Source organism: Pyrus communis, chromosome 1, assembly GCF_963583255.1.
Source record: "Pyrus communis chromosome 1, drPyrComm1.1, whole genome shotgun sequence".
Taxonomy (NCBI): domain Eukaryota; kingdom Viridiplantae; phylum Streptophyta; class Magnoliopsida; order Rosales; family Rosaceae; genus Pyrus; species Pyrus communis.
Window position 1 is genome coordinate 3,723,348 of NC_084803.1, and position 27,568 is coordinate 3,750,915.

The following is a 27,568-nucleotide window of genomic DNA, read 5'->3' on the forward strand; positions in this document are numbered from 1 at the left end:
TGTGATCGGAGATTCAGAAGTACCTTTATAGTGCGAGGGAAGAGTACTTATAAATGCGATCCATCTAAGAAGGTTATTATATGTCATCTCTTCGTGAAAAAAGAAAATAAAAGATGAAAGAATGCACGATTACTATTTTAGAGTGCTAATAAGAATTACTAGACGGAATTATAGAGCAACTTTAATGGCAACCTCACATTTTGAGGTTTCAAAAATCAACCATTTTAATTTGGCGGACAATAAGTTTGAAACCCTGTTTGGCGAGTGCGATTTTATCGTGTTACAAGGTTCTTAGAGCCCTCTCCACATAACATCTGTTCTTTCTTACAAGGCGGACGTGTCGAACAGCTTAAATCTTAGGTTTTAAGTAACCAGAGTGCGATTCATAAACCTAAAATCGACGCTCTAAATGATGATTTAATACTCTTAAGATAATCAACCATGTCAATAACGTGATCAAAATATCGTATCCGGAGAAAAGCAAAAATACGGTATAATTTAAGGGAAGATATTTCCAGCTCTGACTATCTTCTAGTTAACAACAATCAGATACTCAAAAATGGGCAATTACACCTACGGTTCTACCCGAAAATAGCAATGCCATTGCTACTTACGTTATATCCCCACTATAACATAATACAAGAGAAAACATCTCGCATGTTCAGATTACACTGCTCTGCTTGTGAGTTTTCCAGAGGTATATATATGAATATACACATTCACAAGACCGAGACATGCGAAAGAAAATACCTGTTACACAATATTATACTGAAAATGGTACATGGAGGAAGTGACCGAGCCACGCCAACTTCGAGAAAATTAGCTAGGTTGAATCCTGCTGTTTTCTCTCTGCTTGTATGGACTGGAAAATTCGAGCGGCCGACGCAGTTGCAGTTCTTGGATTGTGAGGCACAACTTTTATAGCTCGCATTGGCTGGCCTATGTCGTGAGATTGGGGAACTCCGTCTGGAATCACTGGAGCCATGGGGAAAAGTTGGAGCGCATCGCTTCCTTCAGGATTTTGATCCGTCCTCATTGGTGCTCTGTCGCCTGTATTATTTGCTGTACTTCCTTGTAACCCACTGTCATTAGATGGCTGAAGCCTTTTGGCGTGAGGAATGGTGACATTTTTCTGGGGCATGTTGCATGAGCTTTGGTGCTGCAAATTGGAGTTTGCACCCCCTCCCGATGACTGATCGGTGTGGCCATGGGAAACGGGTCCAGCAAACCAATGCATTTGTTCAACTGCTGAGCTCGGCATGGCAGGATTCATAACGGACATGCCATATGGAGGAAAGTAAGTATGACCATTGAGTGATGGAGGGACAGGAAGAACCCCCATTCCTTGAAGATGATGAGATGGAACCCCGTAAGATGGCTTAACAAAGTTGCCCATCATCGGAGTTGAGCCGTAGGGTCCACATCCTCCACAAACTGGCCCTCCCATAAATTCTGGTCCATTATACGGCTTGTACACAAGTCCTTCAGAAGGCGACATTACTGGAATTAACAATTGATGTCCAGGAGACCGATGGAAACACCAAGGACTGGCTTTATCAGAAGCCATAGGAGTTGGCTGTGGATTTCCTAAATATGGAAACACCAAGGACTGGCTTTTCCCTACTGCATTTTCCGCAGAACATTCCATTTTGTTGTTTGGCTTCTCAGGTTCGTGTTTGCGCTTTACAACATGTAGTAGTGGCTTTACAACATACTCTGATGAGAGTTTTGTTGCCGGGGATCCCCTTAAAGTAGATGTGCCCAGAAAAGCAGTATCTTCAAGCAAAAGATGTGGAGATCCAGCAATCAGTCGTTGGACCTGTTCAAAAAAGAATTTTATTCAGCTAATTTTTCCAATCTAAGTCAACTGATATGCGCGCGTGTGTACATTCTCAACAAAAAGAAATCAAACACAATCTATCCATTTAGTCTTACCTTAATGAGTCTATGCAACTCAAATACTTGAACCGCAAACAATCTTTGCTGACTGTAGAAAGTACAAGGAGTCATGTCAAAAACATAGTTGCACAATACACACCAAACCATATGAAGCTTGGTAAATCACAAAAACAAAACCAATACGAGAAAACAAAACAATAAACTGGACAAAAAATGAAAAATTGGGCAGTTGACAATCATTTGTACCAAACAAATCCCCACTATGGATTATTGGATTACATGCATCGGAACAGAAAATAGAAACTCATGTTATTTAAGAGATAACAGAAAAATGACTAAGTGCTTTAGTCACAAAATATCTGCTTACCCGTGAAAAACACCATAGCCCATTAACTCCACCTGACCAACCCCAAGGTAATCCTTAGGCGTGATATTGATCAGGATTGTAGACAAATATGACATTTACCAAACATGGGAAGGAAACAGCTTAAGGATGGATGCAGCAAATTGCTCATCAGAAAACAGTTAACACAACAAGGTATTTCAGAGCAATAAAATTAATAATGGATACAAAAACCACTTCAAAACTATAAAACGATAGCTAAATGCTACAACAGATCCAAAACATAGCAAATATCTGCGACATAAATCTTCAGAGCAATAAAAACGAAAGCTAAATGCTACAACAGATTCTGAAACATGGCAAATATCTGCGACATAAATCATTTAGATGTCTGCAAATCTCCTTTCTTTAACACAAAAACAGCTTAAAATTTGTAATATTCAATTAAAATCATAAAAGAATTGTACAAACTAAAGCTTTCTGATTCACATGTAAATGATTCACATTTCATAATGAAAAATAAAAGAGGTGTAATGATTAGAAGAACCCATATATAGGGGATACTCTCATATTCTATAAAGCGTATAAGAAAGACAACACAAACCCCGACCTAATAAAATCTTCCAACTTCCAATACACCACATCAAAATACTACATAAGAGATGTAATCCTCCTCACCACCATGTCAACTATATTGTCAAATATAGTCCAAGATCCACACAATGTAGTCCCAAGGATAATCCTTCATTACTTGTTCCCCTTCTTGCTCCCAGCCCTCAAGTGCCATGAAGGGAAATCTTTTCATAGTGAACAGGGAAACCCCCAAGCATTACCAAACCGAGACAGGAATAAACCCAACAGGCAGATACAAAAAGGCAATGAATAACGAGATGATCTGCTGTCTCGGAGGTCACGTTGCACAAGATAACTCTATTAAGATGTATTTATCCCTGCTGTAAGATGATCCATATCCACTGCTAAAATGTTATCGAGGGCCTTATAACACAAAATAATTCCACTTTAGAAGGAATCCCGGGACTCTGTACCATGAAATCTCACCTCCCTTCAAATTATATCTATATTCCTAATTGTTATATAAATAACAGTCTAAGACAGCTATGCGGAAGAATAAAAAAAAGAAACAGAAAAAAAATAATCACAAAACATAAGTGAAGAAATACTCAACAACACGAAGATATTATGAGACCAAATGCTTCATATACCGCATACTGGGAAAAAAGTGAACTTCAAAATTCTAAAGCGCAAAGTAACAACTGAAATGAACTACTGGAGAAAATAGAGACTTACTTGACAATTGCTTTTCTTGCCTTCCAGAAATGTTTCTGGCCTATTATTCCTACAACATCATCAGGAGAGATGTCCATGCCGGATATAGAATCCACCATGGAGGTCTCTGAGACATCATCACTTTTGTCTACATGTCCCATTTGAAGTGAAATACACTTTCTGTCTCCACGGTATTCGCTGTCATTATCAGGCTCATTGGGACTGGTAGGATCCGCCCCAGAACAAGAAACACTTTTTTCCTGGGAAAGAGTTCCCTTCTCTACATCCCTTGAAGACTCAACAAGACCATCACCTTGTCCAGTAACGTTTGGCTGTGACCCAGATCTAGACTCTTGTTGTAAGCAAGCATCACTCTCAGCTAACTTGTTGAATCTCGGAACAGAACATTCTGCATCCTCTTGATTTGGTGATGCATTCGCTTCTACGGGCCCATCAATCTTTTGTATGGTTGATATTTTTGCGGCAAATTTTCCTGAATGGCCCTTACTCGAACCGCTTACTTCTATTAGGTCCTCTTCTCTTTCACTTCTCAATTCTCGTGTTAAATTCAGAGTTGGGGAGCTTATTTGTTTTGGATCCTTCTTCCCCACGTTTCTTACTTTTACTAAATGGTCAGAATGAGGCGAGCTGATGGGAGTAAGTTTTTCCTCACTACCAATTGGAGTTTTACTGTGACCAAGAACCATCCTTGATTGAACAAATACAGGAACACTAAAATCATCTTCATCTCCGATCTTCCTTCTTAGGTCGGTTTGTTCAAATGGCACGTTTACATTTGCTCTGTCAGACTGGCGACCATGAAACATCACAGCCTGATGAGTAGGTGTAGATGTACGACCACGAAGTGGAAAAGCCAAATTTCCATCTGAACGACTCCCCTGAAAACATAAATTGCTCCCAAAATTCAGATACGCGATAATCATTTCCCGTCCATACTAAACAAGCTTGCAACACTATTTATCAACACACCGTTGTTTTTTCCCTCTTAATTGCAGCATGCTGCAAATAGTAGCTATCTTGGCATATTTTAACTTCTTTTTTTACAATTAATAGCCATTAAAACACAACATATAGACATAGTTATATGCAACATTACTCAATATAGCATAAAACAACACTTACAGTTAACTACTACAAAAACAAAAAACCAAAAAGCCTGAGAAAATCCATTACCTAACTACAAGTTTAAAGCAATAACATTTCAAAATAATCCAAACAAATAATTAAGAAAAGAGTAAGCACAAATTATGATTAAATTACCTGGTTATTTGAATTCAAAGGCAGCACCCCAGGATTGAACCTCTGAGATGGGATGCTCAGCTGCTCATAGAGGGCCATCTTGTTTCTTGGAGGAGCTCTCGGCCCTCCTTTATCTGCATCATTCACATGGAGCCTTGGGAACATAGGTCCCATAACCTTCTCCTCGTTCCCCCTCTTCATTTTCAACACCAACACTCCAAACCCAAGTGCGAAAAACCGATTTTTACATTCAGTTTCGAAAACCCACTTGAAAATTACTCGAAAAAAAAGCTCCTTTGTTAAAGGATCTGAAAAAATCTACAGGTAGATAGCTGAAACGCCTTCACCTTTCTTAAAACAGATCAAATTCCAGAGAACCCATAAGCAGAAACCAGGCTTTCCAAAAGCTGAACCAGTTAGTTGATAACAACCCAGAAAGGGAAGCTCGAAATCAGGCAGAACCCAGATGTCAAAATTCACAGAAAAAGTTGAAAAAAAAAATGAGAGATTTCTGGATTATCCCAGAAGAGGAAAAAAAAGGACTTGGGGAGTGAAAACTGATGGAGGAACGAACTCAGAGCGTGAATTGTGGGAAAGAAGGGATAGGAGTAAAAGCAGAGCCAAGAAACAGATTGGGGTTCGAGGGCTGAGAGAGAGGAGAGAGAAAGAGAGAGGAGAGAGAGGGCAAAGCTTAATTTAGGGATTCCTCAAATGAGAGAGAGATGATGCAAGGGGAAAGTGAAAAAGTGCGGGGTTTGTTGGGCCCTGGTTTGGATAGAACGAGATTGCTAGAAGGAAGAACCTCCACTTTTTATTACTATATTGCATTTGGCTTTTGGTAATTTAGTTTATTTTTCTTCTCAAAGACTGCCGCTTTGGGTAGGAGACAATATATTTTTATATAAATTTAATTACTTTATTCAAACAGACATTTAGTACTACAATTTAATGACATTTCTCTTCATTAATAAGTGAGAGGTCTTAGGTTCGATTCTCGCCAAAGAAAAATTTGAACCACATTATTGCTAGCACATTGAGAGACTAAGTCCATCATCTCTCCTTAATATAAAGAATACCGATTTTTAATTAGTAAAAAATATTTTGTCATTTTAAAAGTGATTCAGCAAACACTTAGTATTTAATGGTATTCCTTTTTGCTTATAAGTGATAGATTTGATTCTCGTAAAAAACGAATTTGAACCATATTATTACTACAATGTGAGGCTAAACTTACCCTTTTTTAGTGTAGATAATATCATTTGTTAAAAAAATAAAAATAAATTCAGTAAACTTGTGATGATATTAAAAAGCGGGAAAGCTTGAGGTAAAATAGAGATGCGAGTCAAAGTTTGCACTTTTTGATCCGACGTGTAGCTGCCACGTGTACAATTTATGTAGTGGGGGATCTAAATGGTGGGAAAGGGATTCTCTCTAGATCTCTTCCATCAAATTCACTCAATCAATCAATTAAGATCTTTAAAATTTGATCCAACAGTTATAAACAGGAAACCCTTTTAGAAGTTATAATAATTTTAATCGTTTAATCAAATTTTAAAAATTTAAATTGAATAATTGAATAAATTTAATAAAAAAGATCCAGAGATTATCCTTTTTCTAAATTTTCCTAAATGGTGGACAGCTTGAGAAGCAACACACAAAAGTAAGATTCGGGTAAAATCTGCTGTTGTCATGACCCACTTACACCCAACTTTCTCAGATAACATGGAGAGGAGTAGTGGACAAAGGATCGTCACAACACAAAATCATATACGTCACCATAATTTTGGACCAAAAGAAAATAATAATTAGAATTTTAACGAAAAGTTTCCGGTATTGTTTATTTTAACAAAAAATCATATTTTTACACTAAAAAATCAATTTTAATACTATTCACTTTACTATTTATTTTGTTCTTATCGTTAAAATTTAAAGTTTTCAAACATTTTTTAAAAGTTGAATTTGTAGGTTGGGAGAGACCTACTTGTTCATATATTATTTGTACATGGTCAAACAAAGAGTAACTGAAGAGATGAGGTAGATTTGTAGATGCTTAAAATACACTACAAAATCTCTCTAATTCCCTCTAATTCCTCAACTTTTTGAAATTCTTTAAAATTAAATTATAATTAAAAACATCTGGAATGTTTTAAATTTCTTTAAAAATCTAATTGAATAAACCCAGATTTATAAGGATTTTAATAAATTATCTTAAAATCATGATTGAATACACATTAAATTTCAGATAATCATTTAAAATCTTGATTGAATACCCCTAGATTCATTAAAAGAATTAAAATCTTTCTAAATCTCAATTGAATACACCGTCCTTAATTTATGTTAAAAATTGAAATTAAACAATTTTGTCTGGTTTAAGTATAATATGGATTTTTTTATATAATTTTTTATTGCAAATGATGTTCTATATTTAAGGGGAGATGGGAGGATTCGAAAAGTTGAAGAAGGCGGCGTTGAACACCATGGCAATCTATCACTTATAAAGTAGAATGTGAATTGCTTTGTTTCATATTAATTGTCTTTAAATCTCAAAAGAATAAAAAAGCATAACCTTTTAATATTTTGCCAAAAAATAAAAAATAACCCTTTAATATACTTTGAATATACAGTAGAAGAATAAATTTATATCAAACTCATCATAATCGAAAATGACCTGGATAGTTGCCACCTTGATTACATTTATATCAAGTAAAATCCGAAAGAACATACGAGTTTTAGTGTATTTTTATAATATATAAAAGATTTAGTCCGAGATTATTAAATAATGAATTTAGGCTAAATTTGTTTTTAATAACTTTAAAAAAAAATATGTAGATCATCATAATTTAATTTTTTGAACATTTTAATTTAAAAATATTTAGATTCTAATAAAAGTTGAAAGCTCACTAAACCAATCCCATGAAACATATATTTATAAAGTTTATGGGTGACCTTTTGATTTAAATATTTTTTATTATTTTACTTTTAGTTGTTGAATTTAATTTTGAAACATTAATTTTTTTTTTTACTGTTATATTTTATTATATTCGATCTCAGCCATTAAATTTAATGTATTTAAAATTTTAAAATTAAATATGTTTGAAATTGGACCGTTAGATCAACCAACAATTTAATAATTAAAACCGTCTAAAAAAGGTGTCGTTGGGCTGGTTTTGTGTGGTAGACATTCTTGACGAATCTCACATCCTGTTAGCCCTTGCGCTTCTCACATGTTGATGTGTCGCCTTACTACGGTCTCCACTTTTCTATGCGCATCCACACGCATAAGGTGGTCTAGCCTTTTAACTCTAGATGAAATTCTGAGTTAAATTTGCTCAAATTATATGTTTTAACCTAAATATATTTTAGGCCAACCATTAAAAAATGATTGTGTTAGGTTAAAATTTTTAGATTTTAACCCAATTATTAGAGATATCTTAAAGGGACTTTATTCATCGAAAGAGAACGGGTCGGATTACCCAACGGGTTGTCGCCTTTCCACTGCCGCCGAAGAAAAGCGTAAAACATAATGAAATTGGGGACGTCATATAATTTGGTGAAGTGGGAGAGAATCAGGGTTAGCTGGTTTCGGAGGTAAAATTAATCCGATCGCATGGCCTCTTTACCTCCTCCCCTTGAGACTCCCCTTCCTCTCTCGCCTGACCCAGGTCAGTCTTCTCCAGTCGAATCCAATCCAATTTCCCCAATTCCCAATTTTCAATTTTTATTACAAGTTTCGTGCACCTTTAATTTATGTTTTCTTTTCTTTTTTTTTCGATTTTGGTCTGTTTGTTTGCTGGGAAAATGCGGGAAAACAAAAATATATGCAACATGTTGAATCTTTGGATGATTGTCTTCAATATCTGTGTTGCCCCAAATATTTGTGAAGTGGGTTTTATGAATCTGAACTAAATTTGATTTCTTTTTTGTTTAATTTCATGTGAAAGTCAGCTGTTTTTTGGGTGGACTGCAGGTGAAAACCCCCTAAATCATGAAACCCGGTTGCCAATGGCTCCTATTGATATAGTTACTCATGCATCTCAGCTGCCTGCTGAGTTCTTGAAGCCATCAGCTGAAAGGCCATTGATCATTGGTTTCGATTGCGAGGGAGTTGACCTCTGTCGCCATGGAACTCTCTGTATTATGCAGGTATGTCAAATTGATATATTCTCTTTAATTTTATGGATTTTGTATCAGCTTCGACTTTGGGTCCAACCAACCTCATTTATTAGTTGTTTGTCTAATCCAAGCAAGGCATATATGGCCCGTTTGGAAATGCTTCTGTAGGAACCACTTTTGCTTCTATACGTTTACACTTGAAGTGCTTTCATTAGAAGCAAGTTGAAATTTTATTAAAATTCCAAATGCTTGCTGAAAAAAAAACAATTGGAAGTTATCTGGAAAAGCACGTAGCACGTGCTTCTCCAGAATATGCTTATATGGCTACAAAGCGCTTTTAAGCTTTTTTGCTAATAGCCTACTTCAAAAAAGTAAGTAAATAAAAAAACTAAGAGAAACAGTTCATTGCTTCCCAAATTGGTTGTTCTTTTGCTTTCTGATTAGATTTCTTGGATTTGCATGTATTTTTTGTTTATCAGAAGTATATAATGAAGGCAATCTCTTGTGTGTAATTTTCTGCTATTTTAATGTACTGGAAGTGTTTGTTTCTGCCAGCTTGCATTCCCAAATGCTATATATCTGGTTGATGCTATTCAGGGAGGGGTGATGCTTATCAATGCCTGTAAGCCTGCACTTGAGTCTCCCTACATCACCAAAGTCATTCATGACTGCAAACGAGATAGTGAGGTCTCTGATCGGTTTTATTTGCATCCCAGCTTGTACCTTTTTGTAATAAGACATTTTATTGCCGATATTGAATTTTGTTTTATTTTTACAGGCCTTGTACTTTCAGTTTGGCATCAAGCTGAACAATGTTGTAGATACCCAGGTGAGCATCCTTTATCACTTGTCAGAAATTTCTACGTATTTTTCGATTTGAAATCTAACATAAAAAGAATCCTTGTCCGTCCTTAGACGGAGAGAAGTTTAATCTATGGGGACTAAATTGAAATTTTGAGTTTGAGGACCTGTCCATAGTGGGCTGGCTTAGAATGGCGCTGACATCACTTACAAATACATCTCTACATTCTCTGTGTTCTCGTTTGAATTTAACATTTTCTGATATGTGGCTTGCTTCTGTGGCCTTGATAATACTTCGAAACCACTTTTATTGAAGGTTGGCCTGATAGTAGTGCTTCATCGACTCCTACTCCTGTGCCTAGTCAACCTTTAACTTTTATAAACATATGGTTTATCTTTGGTCCAATCTAATGATCGATATGATTCTTAATTGGATCTCTCTAGCTATCTATATTTGTTTGTTAGGCATGATGGTAGATTGAAAAATAATATAATTTTTTGCGTTCAGATTGCCTATTCACTGATAGAGGCGCAAGAAGGACGGAAAAGAGTGCTAGTTGATTATATATCATTCGTTGGCCTCCTTGCTGATCCACGCTATTGTGGTATTATATATTTTGTGGTATCCATTGAAGTTTCTGTTTTTTATCATATTTCCATATGCCTTCAGATTACATTGATTTGATGAAAATAGCTTATGCTTTTGTTTTCTAAGAGTTTCAAATTAATCATAAGAATAATTTGTTTGAAAGTTCATTCATCAAGTACTGCACCCAAGTATGTCATGTTATCTGATTACATTCAAAAGCTTTCGGGATGACAAAATTAGACATGGGGACATGATGAATTGGATTCTTAGGTTTTGATCTTCACACGATGGCTTCAGTTTTCACTTTAAGAGTCTGATTGCAGGAATATCTTATCTTGAGAAGGAAGAAGTTCGTTTCCTCCTTAGGCAGGTTAGTTTCAACATCATAACAATTGTTCTGGATTTCATTTATTATCTTTTTCTCCCTATCTTGATTTTCCATATAAAATACATTGAAGGTTAAGTCGGTGTGATGGTAGACGGGGAAAATGAGATTACAGCCTCATGAAAAAGGTTTCGAATGAAGTGGTTTGCACTTAGATTATCAACAACAGAGCATTGACCATAACTTAAATTTGCATAGTTTGATGTAGAATCGTATACACCTTACAACTATCTTATGGTCATATTACATCATTTTGAACTAGGGTCTTCTGTCCATGACATGTATTTAATATATGTACAGGATCCCAACTTTTGGACATACAGACCTTTATCTGAACAGATGGTCCGTGCAGCTGCAGATGATGTCCGCTTTCTTCTGCATATCTATTACAGGATGATGGAGAAATTGAATCAACAGTCATTATGGTATCTTGCAGTTCGTGGTGCGCTCTATTGCCGCTGTTTTTGCATCAGCAATAATAATTTTGCAGACTGGCCATCTCTACCCCCTATTCCAGGTCTTGAATCTTTTTCAATATGTGTGCCACACAAGTAATACTTTAGACCCACACAAGTAAGACTTTAGACTTCAAAATGAGATGAAATATTCTGCATGCATATAACCTAGGTTCTCAGAAGCTGAATCATATATAAGCTTAAAGGCTTAAAGCTATTATGTATTGCATTATTCAAATCCAATTAATTCTGCCACTAAAGTTTATGTGCATGTCATCCATCAATCAGTGTTCGTAATGTTAATTTTTGACAGATAAGAATCCGCCGTAGTTTGTGTACACAGTGTAATTTAATTGGATGCTAAATCGGATGTTATTTCTCCTAGCAGATAACCTAAAAGTGGAGGGTAATGCTCCGGAGGAAGAAATCCTTTCGGTCCTTGATGTTCCCCCGGGAAAGATGGGCCGTGTTATCGGGAGAAGAGGAGCTTCCATCTTGGCAATAAAAGAGTCTTGCAAGTACAATTCTCCCACTTCCTCTGTGTACCTCCATCTGTTTTCCGCTTTTCTCTCTATCGCCGCCTAATTATTATTTTACTGTTATGGATATTACAGGGCGGAAATTTTCATGGGAGGCAATAAGGGTCCGCCGCAAAAGGTCAATCCAGTCCATCGAATCTAGATAATATAACAGTTTTTTTGAAGTATTCGCATAGAACTAATCGAGGTTTGTGGGGGTTTTTTCTGAATGTAGGTGTTTATCATAGGACCAGTGACGCAGGTGAGGAAAGCAGAAGCCATGGTAAGGGGGAGGATGATGGACGTGCAGTACTAACTAGAAACAACAAAAAAGAAACAAAACAAAAAAACTTGTATGATGATGTCCTCTTCAACCCTTTATATAAAATAAAAATACAAATAAAAATTATCTAATAATTCGGACTCCTATTTTTATTTATTTTTTCTTTTCGGTTTTAAAAGCAGGCTTTCTAGTTAAAATAGTCCATGAGATTGTCATAACTCTTCGCATTAGTTATAGAAGTGATCTCTGAGTTTATCCACAGAAAGTAAATCATTTTGATCATTCGTAATAAATTGGTCATTGATAAGAGAGTGCGCAATCCAGCAAGGAAGGAGGCGAGCAGAAGATTACAATGGAGTTCGGCATGCCAGGGCCGAACAGAAGATTGATTGGAGGAAGAGAAGGGTGTTCTTGAAAAATGAAAGATTAGGAACCACTAAAAAATTGTGACCAACTTTATTCGTTATACGTATAACTACACTTAAACATAGGCTCGAGATCAAGGGCGAGCATCCACCGGAATTTATATTAAAAAGCGTCGAAACCATCTCGACTCAGGATCAATACATTCCTCAATATTCCCACTGATGATTACGAACAAAACAAGCACACCAAAACACACGACTGCCAATATTTTGGCCGAGCAGGATTTAAGGAATATGCAGACACGAAAAATGGTGGAAAATAACAAAATTACTTTTGGAATCCACCGTACTGGTATTGCTGGTTGCCGCCGCTGAGACTTGAGAAGAGGTCGTCACCTATTCCTTGTGAAGAGGGGAACCCTGATTTCCCAAGACCTGTCCCCGAACCCATTGCTCTTCCCATGTAGTACGACGTTGGGGGCCCTTTCTCCCTTTCGTCTGTTCCATCGGTTAAGCCACCCACAATCCCCACATCCGCCAGATTCACCTTCTTGGCTGCAAGTACATGAAGTGAATAGGCAATTACCAAAAAACCGACCTAAACATGTATTTGATGTGCAGAAACGCAAAACTTGCGCACACAATTACTAAGGAACCAGAGATGTAAACTCGTCACTTCAACGAGAAACCCACTCCAAACGTTTACCCAGTCAATCCACTAACCGAAAATGAAATAGACTCAAATCATTAATCCCTGGCTATGTATCATGATTACAGAAAACCCTAATCCTAACATGATCCAGACATTTATCACATTTTTAGATAAACCACAATGGCAATTTTTCTGAATCTCAATTCTCAACTCACACATTGAACATTAAGCAAATTTTATTTCATGTGCAAACCAATAAATTATGCTATGGAAGGAAGTATGCTAGTTGACACGGATATACTTACGAGCAGATATATTGAGATCAATCAGTCCACGGCTAAGTGAATCGGCCCAAATGCCAGATTTCACTTGGAAATCCTTCTTGGGTGGAGTCTTCGAATCTGCTAAAGATTGTTTCCCCAAATTATTGTGGCTGCCATCATTGACAGAACTTTGGGAAGGTTCTGAAGCTGCTGAATCAGAATGTGAGGCGAATGCCCCCATTATATCAGATCCATCAAAATTATTAAGAGGAACAGTGGCAAAGGGATCAACAATGTTGGTGTTTGTTGGCGCAGCATTTGTAGACTTGGTTTCTGGCTGGATAACTGGATCAGGAGTGGCAAAAAGATCAACTGTTGAAGTGGCCGGTGGAGAAATGATTGGTTGAGAAGCAAATAGATCAACGCCATTCTGTATAATTTAGATGCAGAAGAAGTCTGTTAGCAAAGAAATTTAGACCCGTTTTGAGGAATTAAAAAACACTTAAAGGAAGTCCCTAAAAGCAGTTCCTTGTAAGAACTACAAAATCATAAATCAAAACATTTCAGATGCTTAAGCAAACTTCTGCAAAAATTGCATATAGATGGGTGCAATTTAACTTATACCCTCTTTGTGTTTGAAATTTTAACGCAAACATCACCACTGAAACATAGGAATGCCTGACCTGAGAACTCACTCCAGTTGCTGCCTTGGGTGGTGCTGATACGAAGGTCGAGTCTGCAAATACTCCAGTTGCTGCCTGGGGTGGTGCTGACACAAAATCTGCATCTGCAAACAGATCAACATCCGTTGAACTGCTGTTCACGCCAGGCTTTTCTTCAGGAACAGATGCTGGAGCATCTATGAAGTCATCCATCAAATTTTGTCCAAATAGAGCCACTTGGTCTGAGCTTCCAACAGCAGCCTCTATTGAAAATAATATAGTATACAGAGATGTTAAATTAAATCAAAGAAATCATTCATATTATTAAAAAAAACACACACTACATACTTATTCTGTTAAATGTATTGCATAATGAATATGAAAAAAGAAAAAGCAGGAAACTTTACATCAACCAATAGTAGAGTGATATTCATATAAAGCGTATATGTTTGAACAAATAACGTAGAACTCAACAAAAGATGTACTGTGTTCCATGGCACAAGCAGCCTTCAAAAGATCACTGTGTTTAACAAATCAGACAATCTTGAAAGGCCAAATGGCATGGAATTGATTGCAGCTAAACATCATTTGCCAATGTCTTCCCCACAAGGCTTCCTTTTAGTTTTGCATTAAACTGCCGATTGCATCAGAGTTCATATGTACTTACTAGTAGTAGAAGTCCCTCGTGGATCAAAATCATCACCATCATCATCAGGAATACTTGCGCTTTGAGAATGAATTGAATTGTATGCATCAGCTTCATTTGATTTGTTTGATGACTTTGACACAGTAGATGATATATCATCCTGACCCTTCCTGCAAGATAAGCATTTTAAAATTAATCCAGACACGATCACACAGCAGAAAAATTATTAGGACAATATGTACGGGCTTCAGTATCTCTGTGTGCAGAGGGCAGGATGTGTGTGCATGTGTGTACTGTTAGTTTTTGGCTCGTCAATTTGTGTCCTTTTCTGTTTAGGATTGTTTTAGGGAAAGGGTGCACCAATTCTTCTCCTAATAGGGCTAGGAAAGAATCTTAGTTTCCTTATTCAATGTAGATTAGAAATCCTAGAAGTCTATTTGGAATTGGAAAGGAAGTCTAAATTCCTATTCCACTTAGAATAGGAATTATAATCTGTAAAGGACATGTAAGCCAACCCTATATCTATAAATAGGGTGCGGCAAGGCTGATTTTCTGCAGAGAGAAAACAGCCAAACAGCAGAGAGGTTTGAGATTAGTTCTAGGGTTTGCATAAGTTCTGTAATTGATAAACCAACTATTCAAGATATCTCTCCACGTCCGAAATGCATGGTAAACGTCTCTCCAAGTCAGCCACACAAGTTGGATACTCTTCAACCTCTTCAACAGATAGCAAGGAATCACACTTCTTCCTTATCTAAAACTCATGTGTAACTTAGTTTTGAATAAGTTACACATGAGTTTTAGATAAGGAAGAAGTGTGATTCCTTGCTATCTGTTGAAGAGGTTGAAGAGTATCCAACTTGTGTGGCTGACTTGGAGAGACGTTTACCATGCATTTCGGACGTGGAGAGATATCTTGAATAGTTGGTTTATTGCATAAGTTCTGTAATCTCTATTATTAATCAAAGAAGCGGTGATTTCTCTACCTAGGGAAATCACAACTGGACGTAGGCATAAGTTCTGCCGAACCAGTATAATTCTTGTGTGTTTCTAAGTTTTCTATATTTGCTAGTTTAGTCTATTGCCGTTGGTTACATCAAAGAACAAGGTCCAGTGAAAGGGGTTTTTTCAACAATTGGTATCAAGAGCTAGGATCAAGGTGTTCTACGATGTTAAAAGGGAAGATGAATGCGGATCAAGGACCTGCGTTAAAACCCTTTGACGGCAAGGATGACTTCACGGACTGGCAAAGGATGATGAAGAACGTACTGATACAGCAGGATTTGGATGATGCACTTGATGGTAAGAAGCCGGAAAGCATGACAGAAGCAGCATGGAATAAGGTTCTCAAGAAGGCCAAGAGTTCCATCGAGATCCATCTCACAAGATCAGTTCGGTCACACATCACCGAAAAGATGTCTGCCCAGGAAGCATGGGAAAAATTGGAGAATGTTTATATGGGAAAAACCGTGTCCAATAAACTTTTTCTAAAGGATGAACTATTCGGGCTTCGACTAGAAGAAGGAGGTGATATTGAAGATCACGTATGCAGGTTCCAGAATTGCATAGCTAATCTTCAGAAAGTCGAAGAAACTTACAAAGATGATGATATGGCTATCATCCTGCTAAGGTCTCTACCTTCGTCTTTCAAGCACTTTCGAACAACTCTAATGTTTGGAAAAGAGTCCTTGAAGCTTGAAGACGTAATTCAAGCTCTTCAGTCATATGCTAAACTAGATGATATAACTGAAAGCTCTCAAGGCCTTTATGCCAAAGGCAAGGAGAGGGGGCGGGAAAAGACAAGAGAAGAGAAAACTGGCAACAGAGGTAGGTCAAAATCCAAGAAGAAAAAGGAAAAGAAGGAAGGTTGCTTCGAATGTGGTTCAGCCGATCATTGGAAGAGGAACTGCAAGATTTGGAAAGAAAAGAAAGCCAAGATGGAAGGAAGCTCAGGTTCCGCTAGTGCAGTCACCGAACATGAGAGTGACGGGGAACTTCTTTCGGTAACATCGGGCTCCAAGGCTTTCAATTGGATTTTGGATACTGGATGCACGTTTCATATGTGTGCAGTAAAAGAATGGTTCGATACTTTCAAAGAAGTCAGCAGCGGGGAAGTCTTAATGGGGGATGATTCTTCATGTCCTGTAAGAGGAATCGGCACTGTTCGAATCAGAATGTTCGATGGGATGATACGAGCTTTAGGGAACGTCAGGTATGTCCCTAGACTAAGAAAGAATTTGATTTCCTTGGGTAATTTAGATGAGGCCGGTTATGGGTACAAGTCTAAAAAAGGAAGACTCAGGGTAACCAAAGGATCGCTAGTGGTAATGCAGGGTGACTTACAACCCAATAAGTTGTATAAGTTAATTGGGACCACTATAGTCGGGGGAGCAGCTGTTTCTGTAAATCAAAGTATAGAAGACAAGGCTGAACTATGGCATCATAGGCTCGGGCACATAAACCAGAAGGGATTGCAAGAATTACACAAGCAAGGCCTGTTGGAAGGCGTGTCAGCTTGCAAACTGGACTTTTGTGAATACTGTGTTCTTGGGAAGCAAAGAAAGGTATCATTCGCAAGTAGCAGTGCAGATAGCCGAAGTAAGGAGCAACTCAGCTATATTCACTCAGATGTTTGGGGTCCTGCTCCAACTAAATCAAATGGTGGAGCCAGGTATTTTGTTACTTTCATGGATGATTTTTCTAGGAAGGTTTGGATTTATTTCATGAAGCAGAAATCCGAGGTTTTTGCAAAGTTCAAGGAATGGAAAACAGAAACCGAAAATCAAACTGGAAGAAAGATCAAGTATCTGAGAAGTGACAATGGAGGTGAATATACAAGTAAGGAGTTCACCGATTACTGCAAGCAGGAAGGCATCATAAGGCACTTCACAGTAAAGAAGAATCCCCAACAAAATGGAGCTGCTGAGAGGATGAACCGAACTCTCATGGAGAGAGAAAGGAGCATGCGATTTCATGCAGGATTGCCTGATAGTTTTTGGGCAGAGGCTGTTAATCATGCAAGTTATTTGATTAACAGATCACCATCTACAGTTCTCGGTTTTAAGAGTGCAGAAGAGGTATGGTCTGAGAAGCCGGTGGATTATTCCAAGCTCAGGGTGTTCGGCTGCAGTGCTTATGCACATATTCCAAGTGATGAAAGGTCCAAGCTCAAACCGAAGTCTATACATTGCATATTCCTAGGTTTTGAGAAAGGAGTGAAGGGTTTTAAGCTTTGGGATTTCAACAACAGGAAAAAGGTTGTCAGTCGAGATGTTGTCTTTGATGAGACAACCATGCCTCTGAATAAAGTCGAGAGCAGTAGGGAGAAGAAGGATGATACTGGAATTGAAGCAACAAAGATTCCGTTAATCAGTTCAGATGAAGAAGAAGCTCAGGTGGAGCAAATTGAGCAAGAGGCCGAATCTGATGGTTTTGAGGAAGAAGAAGAGCATCAGCATCATTCACCAGTTAGGAATCAGGTGGAGCAAGAAACAGGACAGATTGAAGGTACTCCAATCTGCCAGATATCCCAAAGGAGTCAAACTCCACCCAACAATCCACCTGCATTCCAAAGATGCATAGCACTGGACAAACCTAAGCGGAACAAGAAGAAACTTGACAGGTTTGGGTTTGACCAAAACGAAGTTAATTATGCTCTTAACATTAGTCAAGGAGATCCAACTACTTATCGAGAAGCTATAGCAAGTGATGAGCGAGATAGTTGGATAAGTGCTATGACAGAGGAAATGGAGTCTCTTTACAAGAACTCTGTTTGGGAGTTGGTTCCTAAACCCAAAGACAGAAAGCTAGTTGGATGCAAGTGGGTATTTAGGAAAAAGGAAGGACTACACGAACAAGATGCCGTGAGATTCAAAGCAAGGCTCGTGGCTAAGGGGTACTCACAAAAGGAAGGGGTGGATTATGATGAGATCTTTTCACCTGTAGTCAAGCATACTTCTATCCGATTGCTTTTAGCAATGGCAGCTCAGCATGACATGGAGATTGAGCAGATGGATGTAAAGACAGCGTTTCTTCATGGGGATTTAGAGGAGACGATATTCATGGCTCAACCAGAAGGGTTTGTTGAATATGGGAAAGAAAACCTAGTATGTCAGCTAAGGAAGTCCCTGTATGGCCTGAAACAGTCTCCAAGACAGTGGTACAAGAGGTTTGATTCATTCATGCTGAAAATTAATTTTAGAAGGTGTTTGTATGACTGTTGTGTGTACTATCATGTGTTCCAAGATGGGATGATCATATTGCTATTGCTATATGTGGATGACATGTTAATTGCTTGTCAAGACAAGTCTAGAATTCAAGACTTGAAAAGGATGTTGAGCGAGGAGTTCGACATGAAGGATCTAGGTGCGGCACAGAAGATCCTTGGCATGGAAATTCAGAGAGATAGGACCGCTGGAAGGATTTGGATATCACAAGCCAAGTATATTCAGAAGGTTCTTGAGAAGTTCAACATGCAAGAAGCAAAGGTAGTTTCGACTCCTTTGGCAGCTCACTTCAGGTTAAGTGGACAACAGTGTCCTACATCCGAGGAAGAGCAACAAGAAATGAAGAAGGTGCCTTATGCTAATGCCGTGGGCTGCCTCATGTATGCAATGGTATGCACACGTCCTGACATAGCTCAAGCAATCAGTGTCGTTTCCAGATACATGGCAAATCCAGGAAAGCAACATTGGGATGTAGTCAAGTGGATTTTGCGTTATTTGAAGGGTTCTTGGCGACAAAGGATTATGTTTGAGAAGCAAAAGGAAAATGCAGGGGTGTTAGGATATGTGGATGCCGATTATGCAGGGGACTTGGACAAGAGAAGGTCAACTTCTGGTTATGTGTTTACATGCGCAGGAGGACCAATCAGTTGGAGGGCACTACTGCAACCAATTACAGCTTTATCGACCACAGAGGCAGAGTATATTGCATTGGCCGAAGCTGGAAAGGAAGCAATTTGGCTTAGTGGCTTGGTAAGTCAAATGGGAATCACTCAAGATTGTGTGAAGCTTAAGTGTGATAGTCAAAGTGCCATTCACTTGGCAAAGAATCAGGTTTTTTCTGGAAGATCAAAGCACATTGAAGCAAGATATCACAGAATCAGAGATTGGGTGGAGTCTAAGGAAATTTGGATTGAAAAGGTTCATACGGATGACAATGCCGCAGATTTCCTTACAAAGATAGTGCCGGCCAAGAAGTTCAAGCATTGTTTGAACTTGATCAATCTCGTTGATTGATTAAAGTGGAGCACCTCCTCACCTGAGGTGCAATGAGGCAAGAAGGAGGTTGCCAAGGAGAAGACTCTTGAAGTTTTTCCAGAGCTACTTCAAGAAGGTTCAAAGATACTCTGGGGTGCAAACGATCAAGACTTGGTTTGACTCACCAAGGTGGAGATTGTTAGTTTTTGGCTCGTCAATTTGTGTCCTTTTCTGTTTAGGATTGTTTTAGGGAAAGGGTGCACCAATTCTTCTCCTAATAGGGCTAGGAAAGAATCTTAGTTTCCTTATTCAATGTAGATTAGAAATCCTAGAAGTCTATTTGGAATTGGAAAGGAAGTCTAAATTCCTATTCCACTTAGAATAGGAATTATAATCTGTAAAGGACATGTAAGCCAACCCTATATCTATAAATAGGGTGCGGCAAGGCTGATTTTCTGCAGAGAGAAAACAGCCAAACAGCAGAGAGGTTTGAGATTAGTTCTAGGGTTTGCATAAGTTCTGTAATCTCTATTATTAATCAAAGAAGCGGTGATTTCTCTACCTAGGGAAATCACAACTGGACGTAGGCATAAGTTCTGCCGAACCAGTATAATTCTTGTGTGTTTCTAAGTTTTCTATATTTGCTAGTTTAGTCTATTGCCGTTGGTTACATCAAAGAACAAGGTCCAGTGAAAGGGGTTTTTTCAACATGTACATCTGTGAGAAAGAGAGCTGCAGACAAAATTAGCTATTACTGATAGAAACCACCAATACTCCAACGCATTGCAGTTCTGAGTCTCAGAAGAACCTTTTTCAGTGTTATCCAAAGTATCTCAGTCTAAAGGCATGATAGCTTAAGGTTGCAACCTCTCGCGAACTGTAAAAATCAAATACCTGCTTCTTGTTGAGCCCTTCTTTGAAGAGCTCTCTCGGTTCTCACTTGTAACTCCACGGCGTGATCTGCCAAAGCTGAACTTCTCAGTCTTATCTTCTTCATGTCTGTCTTTGTAGCTATCCCTGAAACTATCACCAGCTCCTGTACCACCTAGACCTCCATATCGGTCGCTACTCTGATAGCTGCTATTACCATACGAGGATGAAGTCGCTGAACCTGACTTATATGTTATCCCAGTAGATGAAAGTCCAAAGTACCTAAAGTTGGCAACGTGCTAATAGTTTATAAGATGAAATCTAATCAAAAGAGTTCAGAGAAGTTGAAGTAAACTTGAAAAGCTAGTCGACTGAAAATAAGCTTACTTGTCACGATTTGCAGCAGCCTTGTTTCTAACTTCTTGTATTTTATCTTTATTATTCAGAAGGGCCACTATGGTTTCCGCCTTCTTCCTCACATTTATACCATTATCTTTCCCACTTGGCTCAACATATTCAAAGCTTGAGAGTGACTTCAACAGAAAGAAAACCAAAGGAGAAATAGAATATTTGAGCATGTTCAACCTTATTCTCAGCTTGATATACACAAAAAGAAAGGTTCAGAACATATAAAAAAAAAGCCCTTACTGAGATTTGGAAAGTATGTTCTATAATGTCGTCAACAGCACGTTCAGATCCATGTGACACCAAATATTCTATAACAGCCAATGCCTGATACAGAAGTGGTTTCAGATATGGAAGGGTTAAAAAGGCACATGACTCAACGATGTCAAAATTTAGTATATATGCATCTCTATAAGCACCATATTTGATTCTACCTTATAAACATGGCGCCAGTCTTTTCCCGTCTCACTCAGTCTTGTCCATAAGACATTCATTACCATCTGACATTCCGAACTAAAAGATAACAGAAATCAGCAAGTCTGTATAAGTACATGTTCCTTCAAGATTCCGGAAATTTGTACTATAAAAAAGATTTTAACAGTAATGCAGTTGAGACTCACAATTTTTTAGTGGCCTGTGCAATCTCTGCCAAAGCAGAGCCATGAGGACCCCAAGGTTCATTGTCCGTGGCATCCAATACCTGTCACATAACAGCAATGAAATGAATTCGTTAAGCTTAATAAAAATCTCGAACTGGACATAGCTAAAGCAAATCATAATTATCCAGAGTTCAGCTCCCAAAACGAGATTAAACAAATTCATGTCAGCCAGTTGAGCTAGTATATGCGAAAAATAGACAATAGCTAAAGCAAATCAATGCAGGAATTTCGTAATTGGAGAAAACTTGTTGAAGTGACCTCTCAAAGCTAAACGACCTAAAGTATAGCTACAATATCAGCTCAAATGCACCTACAAGAATAGAATCTAAGTCTGCAATGCTACGATAACTGTTGAGGACGAAAATTAAATAATAAATTTTGGTGTTTGTATACGCCATGAATACAACAATTCGAGTTCAGATCTATAATTTTCGTTGCACGATACGAAATTCCAATGAAAAATGTAAATTTCGTCGAATTAACAGTAAATTACCTTCTGTTCCATCTCTGGAACCTTCAAAACCTTCAGATTCACCTCCCTCTTTCTGCACATCAAGATTAAGCAAACAAAATGTCAATTCAATTGCAGACAATATCAAATTAAAACGGAAAATTTTCGTAAAATCGCAATAAAAACTGACATGTCTCGGACCGTCTGATCGAAGACCTTCATGAAATCCATGACGAATCTGAAAAATTCGGAAATGCGCGATGAGATTGGAGAACCAAAATTGCGACTGAATCAGAGAAATAGAAGTCAAATTTTGGAGGAATGCACGAAGATTAAGGAAGAAAGAAGAAGGACATTTGAGTAGAAAGTTGAAGAGAAAGGAAATGAAAGGATTTTCAGATCTCGGCGTGCGTCGCCAGACGAAGAGAGAGAGAAGAGAGGAGAGGGAGAGAGATAATCGGGTGGTTATTTTGTGGCTTTTAAATTACAGAGTACCGGTAAAAGCCAACGAGGTCCCGCGATGATGTATTGCTGTTTGTGTTTGGGTGCCTATTCTGGCACTCTAAAATTCACCCAACTCAAAATAATTCAATATTTATATTGTTATTAGCATTCTAAAAGTCTCATTTTATATTCTAACTTTCTAAACTTAAAAAGAAAAATACACTTGTACGGAGTGTAAAATGAGATTTTTAGAATACCAATAACACTTTCCTTTATTTTTTGGTGAAAAAAGGGGGTGATGACACCCCGAACCAAACTAAGTTGTATCATTAATGATAATAGAACGGCCCATACAGACATCAACAAGGTCATCCATTAGATGTAGCATAAGCTATTGGGGAAGGAGCGCAAAAATATACAAACCAATATCCATATTATAGCTCAATTCGGCTAAGCGACATAATGAGTCGATTATAATAAATTAGTATCAAACTCGTCACCAACAAAATACAAATATCATTAGAATAGTAGTTGTGTTCTCCCAAAGGGAGAATGCACATATTCCGTTTTTTACAAATAATGTATCTTTATCCTACAAACTCCATCATCAGCTGTTTAGTTTTTTAATCTTGATTCAAATATCATCCATACTAAAAAAATCATTTGAATTGGAAATCATGTATTTCATTTAAATGTATCAATTAAATGGATGGTTTATTATGAATGTGTTACTTGATACTTTGTCAATTTGTTTAATATATTTATTATAACTAAATGATCTCTCATTCTAATGATTTTTTGTAGAGATGATCTCAAATGAAAATTAAGAAATTGAACTATTCTAATTATGACATTTATATGATGAATATATGTTTTTCGAAAGAAATGGAATATGTGCATTCTCTCGTTGGGGAACTCAAGTATTATTCATATCATTACATTGTAATACTTGTGTTTCCTTTTTATTCAAATTATTTTAGGGTACTTTAACGAAAAGCTCCCGGTATTATTAATTGTAACGAAAAATCATATTTTTATACTAAAAAGCCAATTATGGTATTATTTACTTTATGCTTTATTTTGTTTTTTTCGTTAAAACTAAAAGTTTTCAAACATTTTTCATTAATTTTCTTATGATTTTATGGGTAAATATCATTTGTATCCATCATTTATAGGTAAATATCATTATACTCTAATACTCACGTGTTTCTTTTTTCTTAAGATGATTTTATGGATGAGTTTGGAATGGCATTTTGTGGGTTTAGGGTACATGGCAATATTTTGTAGTACAAATATTATAATTGGAATTGTAATTATCTTTGTCATCATATTTAGAAGCATTTATTCAATATTGAAACCGTTTAGTCACATATAAATCAAACAAATTGATAGCTTATGTTGCCTATTACCATAATCATCCGTTTGTTTGATACATGCGAACGGCTACATGGTCTTCAAATTAAATTAAATTTTCTAGAGATGGTTATTGAATAATAATAAAGAGAATTAACGATTCTGATTATAACATTTATACAATGAAATTATAACACCTCGTCAGTAAAAGAATAATATCATTCTATAAACACAATAATACGATTAGTTCTCTGGATCTCATTCATGATTTTGAGATTTTGAGAGTATTTGGTCAATGATTTTAAGGTCGGACCCACATATTTTTTTATTAATTAGGTGTTACTAAATTTTAAAACTCTTGAATTCGAATATTTATTTTTCGTACTCATTCATGATAAGTAAATGTGACGATGTTTATGCGGTGTCTAAATTGGGTTTGGGAAACTTTAACAGTTAGGTTGGCCAGTCGGCCCAAAATATTGGGTTAGGGCTTCTTTTTTTGGTCTGAATATTGGGTTTGGGTTTCTATTAACACACGCTTGGACCGATAGGTTTCGGCGTGCCGGTTCATAAACAATACTAACCAACAAAGCGGCGGTCACATTACTTCACCTATTCGTCCGTCAGCAAACAATTCCTCACAGCCCGTTATACAAATCCGCCTCCCTCCATTTCTCGTTAAGTAAAAGTTAACTAACTTTCCTACCCATAAAAACCTACCAGTTTTTAGTTCTCCCTCCACATTACTCTTTTACGGTTTACTGTTTACCTGTCCAAGCAACCTCGCACAGATCCCCCAAGTTCTTCCCTTTCAACGCGGTTTTCAATATTGTCAGTCTGATTTGTTTTTCTTTCAATTCTTATAAATTTAATTTTTATAATTTTAATTTATATAGTTTCATTTGTTGACTATTGCTTTTTTGCTTTTTTTTTTTTTTTTTTTTTCAGTCATATAATTTTCAAGTATTTATGGGTCAAAGTCACTGATCAAAACTTTCGATTTGGTTGCAGGGTTTTTAAAGTCGGTTGCTTTCTCTTGTTCTGGGAACCGATCGAAGCGAAAATGTTCAAGCGAGCGTTTGGGAAGGCTAAGCAGGAGGCTGGTCCCCTGCCCACGATTCACAAATTAAACGATGTATGAATTTTGGGGGTTTTTTTATTTATTATTCAATTTGTTATGTTTTGCAGAAATTATGACGAGGAATTGGGTTTTGTGATTGTAATTATTTGGGGTTTTTTCTTCTTCTGATAAGTGTCCGCTTTTTGGGATTTTGCAGACACTTGACATGCTGGAGAAGAAGGAGAAAGTGCTTGTGAAGAAGGCAGCTCAAGAGACTGAGAAAGCTAAACAATTTACTCAAGCGAAAAACCGAAATGGTAAGAAACCCGATCAGGTTAGATTCGATTTTTTCGGTGTTCTTTGTTTTGTGTTAGCCCATTTGAATGTTTTGTGAAATTGACATCATATGTGGATATGTTTTGTATTGAATTTGAACAGAAATTTTGCTTTATGACGATTTTGATTGGCTTTTAAGAATGTGGGTAGGCTGTTCAGTGTCCAATTTTGTTTTCGCGTTATCCATTTTTGGTGGACGGACATGTTAAAGACTAGGGAGAACAAATTGTAGTCACTAGTTACTTGCTTAGGTCTGAATTTTTCCGCGCAAATCATGGTTGGGGCTCATGATCGTGTGTGGATTCCGTTGAGTAAATCTGTAGGTTGTAAAAGAAAATGAGTGGACCTGTGTGACTCGGACTTATAGCGAGATTGTGGAACCTATGTTCTTGTGTGGTAATTATTGTTAAATTGTATACCTTGTTGCTATTTTTAATACAGCGGCGATAAAGTGTTTAAAAAGGAAGAGGCTTTACGAACAACAAATTGAACAGCTTGGAAATTTCCAATTGCGTATTCATGATCAGGTACTTGTTGCATTGTTTGAACTATAATGAAGTTACATGTGTTGAGAGTTTAAGTTGAAGACCTGTTTTGCGTTGGGGTTTTAGATGATAATGCTGGAAGGCGCAAACGCTACAACAGAAACTGTTGATGCATTGAGAAGCGGAACCTCTGTAATGAAGGCCATGAACAAGGCCACGTAAGTTCCGTCTGAACTGAATTATATAGAAGTTATAGATTCATTGGTCCATCATTTCCATAACTATAACATATTCGTAAATACATCTTAAATTACTCGTTTCACTTTCCGTTTACATTGCTTTGTTTTGAAGAATGATTGTCTTTGGAGGTTCTGTCAAAGGAAGCATTCCGTATCCTTTTGTTCTGCATAGTGTAACTCAACTTTGGCCTGTTTTTCCTACAGGAAAATTGATGATTTGGAGAAAACAATGGATGAGATCAATGACCAAACTGAAAGCATGAAACAAATTCAGGAGGCATTGTCAGCACCTATCGGTGCAGCAGCTGATTTCGATGAGGTATTGTCTTTGCAAGTTATTAGTTCATAGATTCAATTGCTTTTTCCAAACCAATAGTTCAAATATTACATTTTTTTTATGAGGTATTGTCTTTGCAAGTTATTAGTTCATAGATTCAATGCTTTTTCCAAACCAATAGTTCAAATATTACAATTTTATTTTCGCAGGATGAATTGGAAGCAGAGCTTGAAGAACTAGAAGGAGCTGAATTGGAGGAGGAGCTTCTTCAGCCAGCCACAAGTGCTCCCGCAGCTCCCACACCTCCAGTATCTGTAAATCCTGAAGTAGGCAGGCAGCCAACACGACCAGCTCCTCAAAGAAATAACCGTGAGGAAGATGAGCTTGCTGCATTACAGGCAGAGATGGCACTTTAAGCGGTTATATATGTGTATCAGGTAGATCATTTCTCTTGATAATACAACCATGATAGTTTATCACTCAAGTGGGTAATAAACATAATGTGATTTAAATTATCACAAAACTTGAAAAAGTTTTCTTAATCGTATCAACCATCAATTACTGCTCAATTAGGGTCATTGCACACCGCATAGATTATCATTCAAAGCACAAACGGGTCATTTTAGAAGAAAAAAAATGGCATGCTGAAAACGGTCCACATGTATGTCGCTATCAACTATTGCTGAATTACGGTAGTTGCACTCCACGGAGATTATATCATTCAAAGAACAAGCAGGTCATTTTAAAAAAAGTCGTCGTGCTGAAAACGCTTAACATGCATCTTATGACAATTCAGAAAGACACCGATAGTTTATTTGTTTGATCTTTTCATGTGCTGGAATTTGAATAAGAGTTATGTTTCTGCAAGCATTTGATGCATCTGCCTTTCGTTATGTTAATTCCATTCAATCTGACGGGTTTCGTTTCCCTGAGTGCAGTAGTAACATGTAGCAGCAGACGCGTAATAAACTCTGGACGACGATGCGAATCGCTGGGACTCTCTCCATACTGACTAGTAAACTTTTTATACTGCATTTGATGTTGAGGACACACTGTACAGATAGTTAAGTTTTGATAACGAAGTGTGTACTTTGTAATTTACTCGAATATTGTAGGCTTCTTTGTAAAACTAGTGGGAACCTCTGTGTCCTCTTTCCCCCAGTTCAAAGACTAAAAAACCAGATGGGAATACAACGTTATAGTTTAGTGATACAATTATTGATGTCCTCTTTTGTCAATGTCAATTTTTGAATCCATGCGTGTTTAA

At 37.3% G+C, this 27,568-nt stretch overlaps 4 protein-coding genes across 5 annotated transcripts; 2 read left to right on the top strand and 2 right to left on the bottom strand.

Moving 5' to 3' along the window:
• Positions 1 to 479: 479 nt before the first annotated feature.
• Positions 480 to 5,550, bottom strand: LOC137709711 (protein EARLY FLOWERING 3-like). The gene is made up of 4 exons (XM_068448695.1): positions 4,811 to 5,550; positions 3,551 to 4,428; positions 1,936 to 1,987; positions 480 to 1,819 (listed from the first exon to the last, which is right to left on the bottom strand). The coding sequence occupies exons 1-4, from the start codon at positions 4,988 to 4,990 to the stop codon at positions 824 to 826; spliced, it is 2,106 nt and encodes a 701-aa protein (XP_068304796.1). The 5' UTR covers positions 4,991 to 5,550; the 3' UTR covers positions 480 to 823.
• Positions 5,551 to 8,261: 2,711 nt separating this feature from the next.
• Positions 8,262 to 12,133, top strand: LOC137729022 (uncharacterized). Its single transcript, XM_068467843.1, has 10 exons — positions 8,262 to 8,451; positions 8,757 to 8,932; positions 9,458 to 9,589; positions 9,681 to 9,731; positions 10,212 to 10,308; positions 10,616 to 10,662; positions 10,978 to 11,194; positions 11,521 to 11,650; positions 11,747 to 11,789; positions 11,886 to 12,133. Exons 1-10 carry the CDS (start codon positions 8,397 to 8,399, stop codon positions 11,964 to 11,966), a joined length of 1,029 nt encoding a protein of 342 aa, XP_068323944.1. The 5' UTR covers positions 8,262 to 8,396; the 3' UTR covers positions 11,967 to 12,133.
• Positions 12,134 to 12,370: 237 nt separating this feature from the next.
• Positions 12,371 to 22,560, bottom strand: LOC137729007 (clathrin interactor EPSIN 1-like). Of its 2 annotated transcripts, XM_068467827.1 has the most exons (12): positions 22,462 to 22,543; positions 22,298 to 22,345; positions 22,150 to 22,201; positions 21,618 to 21,697; positions 21,432 to 21,510; positions 21,241 to 21,324; positions 20,980 to 21,125; positions 20,617 to 20,874; positions 14,543 to 14,691; positions 13,897 to 14,138; positions 13,256 to 13,643; positions 12,371 to 12,853 (listed from the first exon to the last, which is right to left on the bottom strand). In XM_068467827.1, the coding sequence occupies exons 2-12, from the start codon at positions 22,336 to 22,338 to the stop codon at positions 12,627 to 12,629; spliced, it is 1,746 nt and encodes a 581-aa protein (XP_068323928.1). In that variant the 5' UTR covers positions 22,339 to 22,345; positions 22,462 to 22,543; the 3' UTR covers positions 12,371 to 12,626. The 2 variants fall into 2 exon arrangements, with proteins under 2 accessions (XP_068323928.1, XP_068323933.1); XM_068467832.1 differs by having other exon boundaries at positions 13,909 to 14,138; positions 22,298 to 22,560.
• Positions 22,561 to 24,626: 2,066 nt separating this feature from the next.
• LOC137748404 (vacuolar protein sorting-associated protein 32 homolog 2-like) lies at positions 24,627 to 27,539 on the top strand. Its single transcript, XM_068488550.1, has 8 exons — positions 24,627 to 24,735; positions 24,916 to 25,039; positions 25,182 to 25,281; positions 25,742 to 25,827; positions 25,912 to 26,003; positions 26,229 to 26,343; positions 26,511 to 26,738; positions 27,240 to 27,539. Exons 2-7 carry the CDS (start codon positions 24,968 to 24,970, stop codon positions 26,715 to 26,717), a joined length of 672 nt encoding a protein of 223 aa, XP_068344651.1. The 5' UTR covers positions 24,627 to 24,735; positions 24,916 to 24,967; the 3' UTR covers positions 26,718 to 26,738; positions 27,240 to 27,539.
• Positions 27,540 to 27,568: the final 29 nt, after the last annotated feature.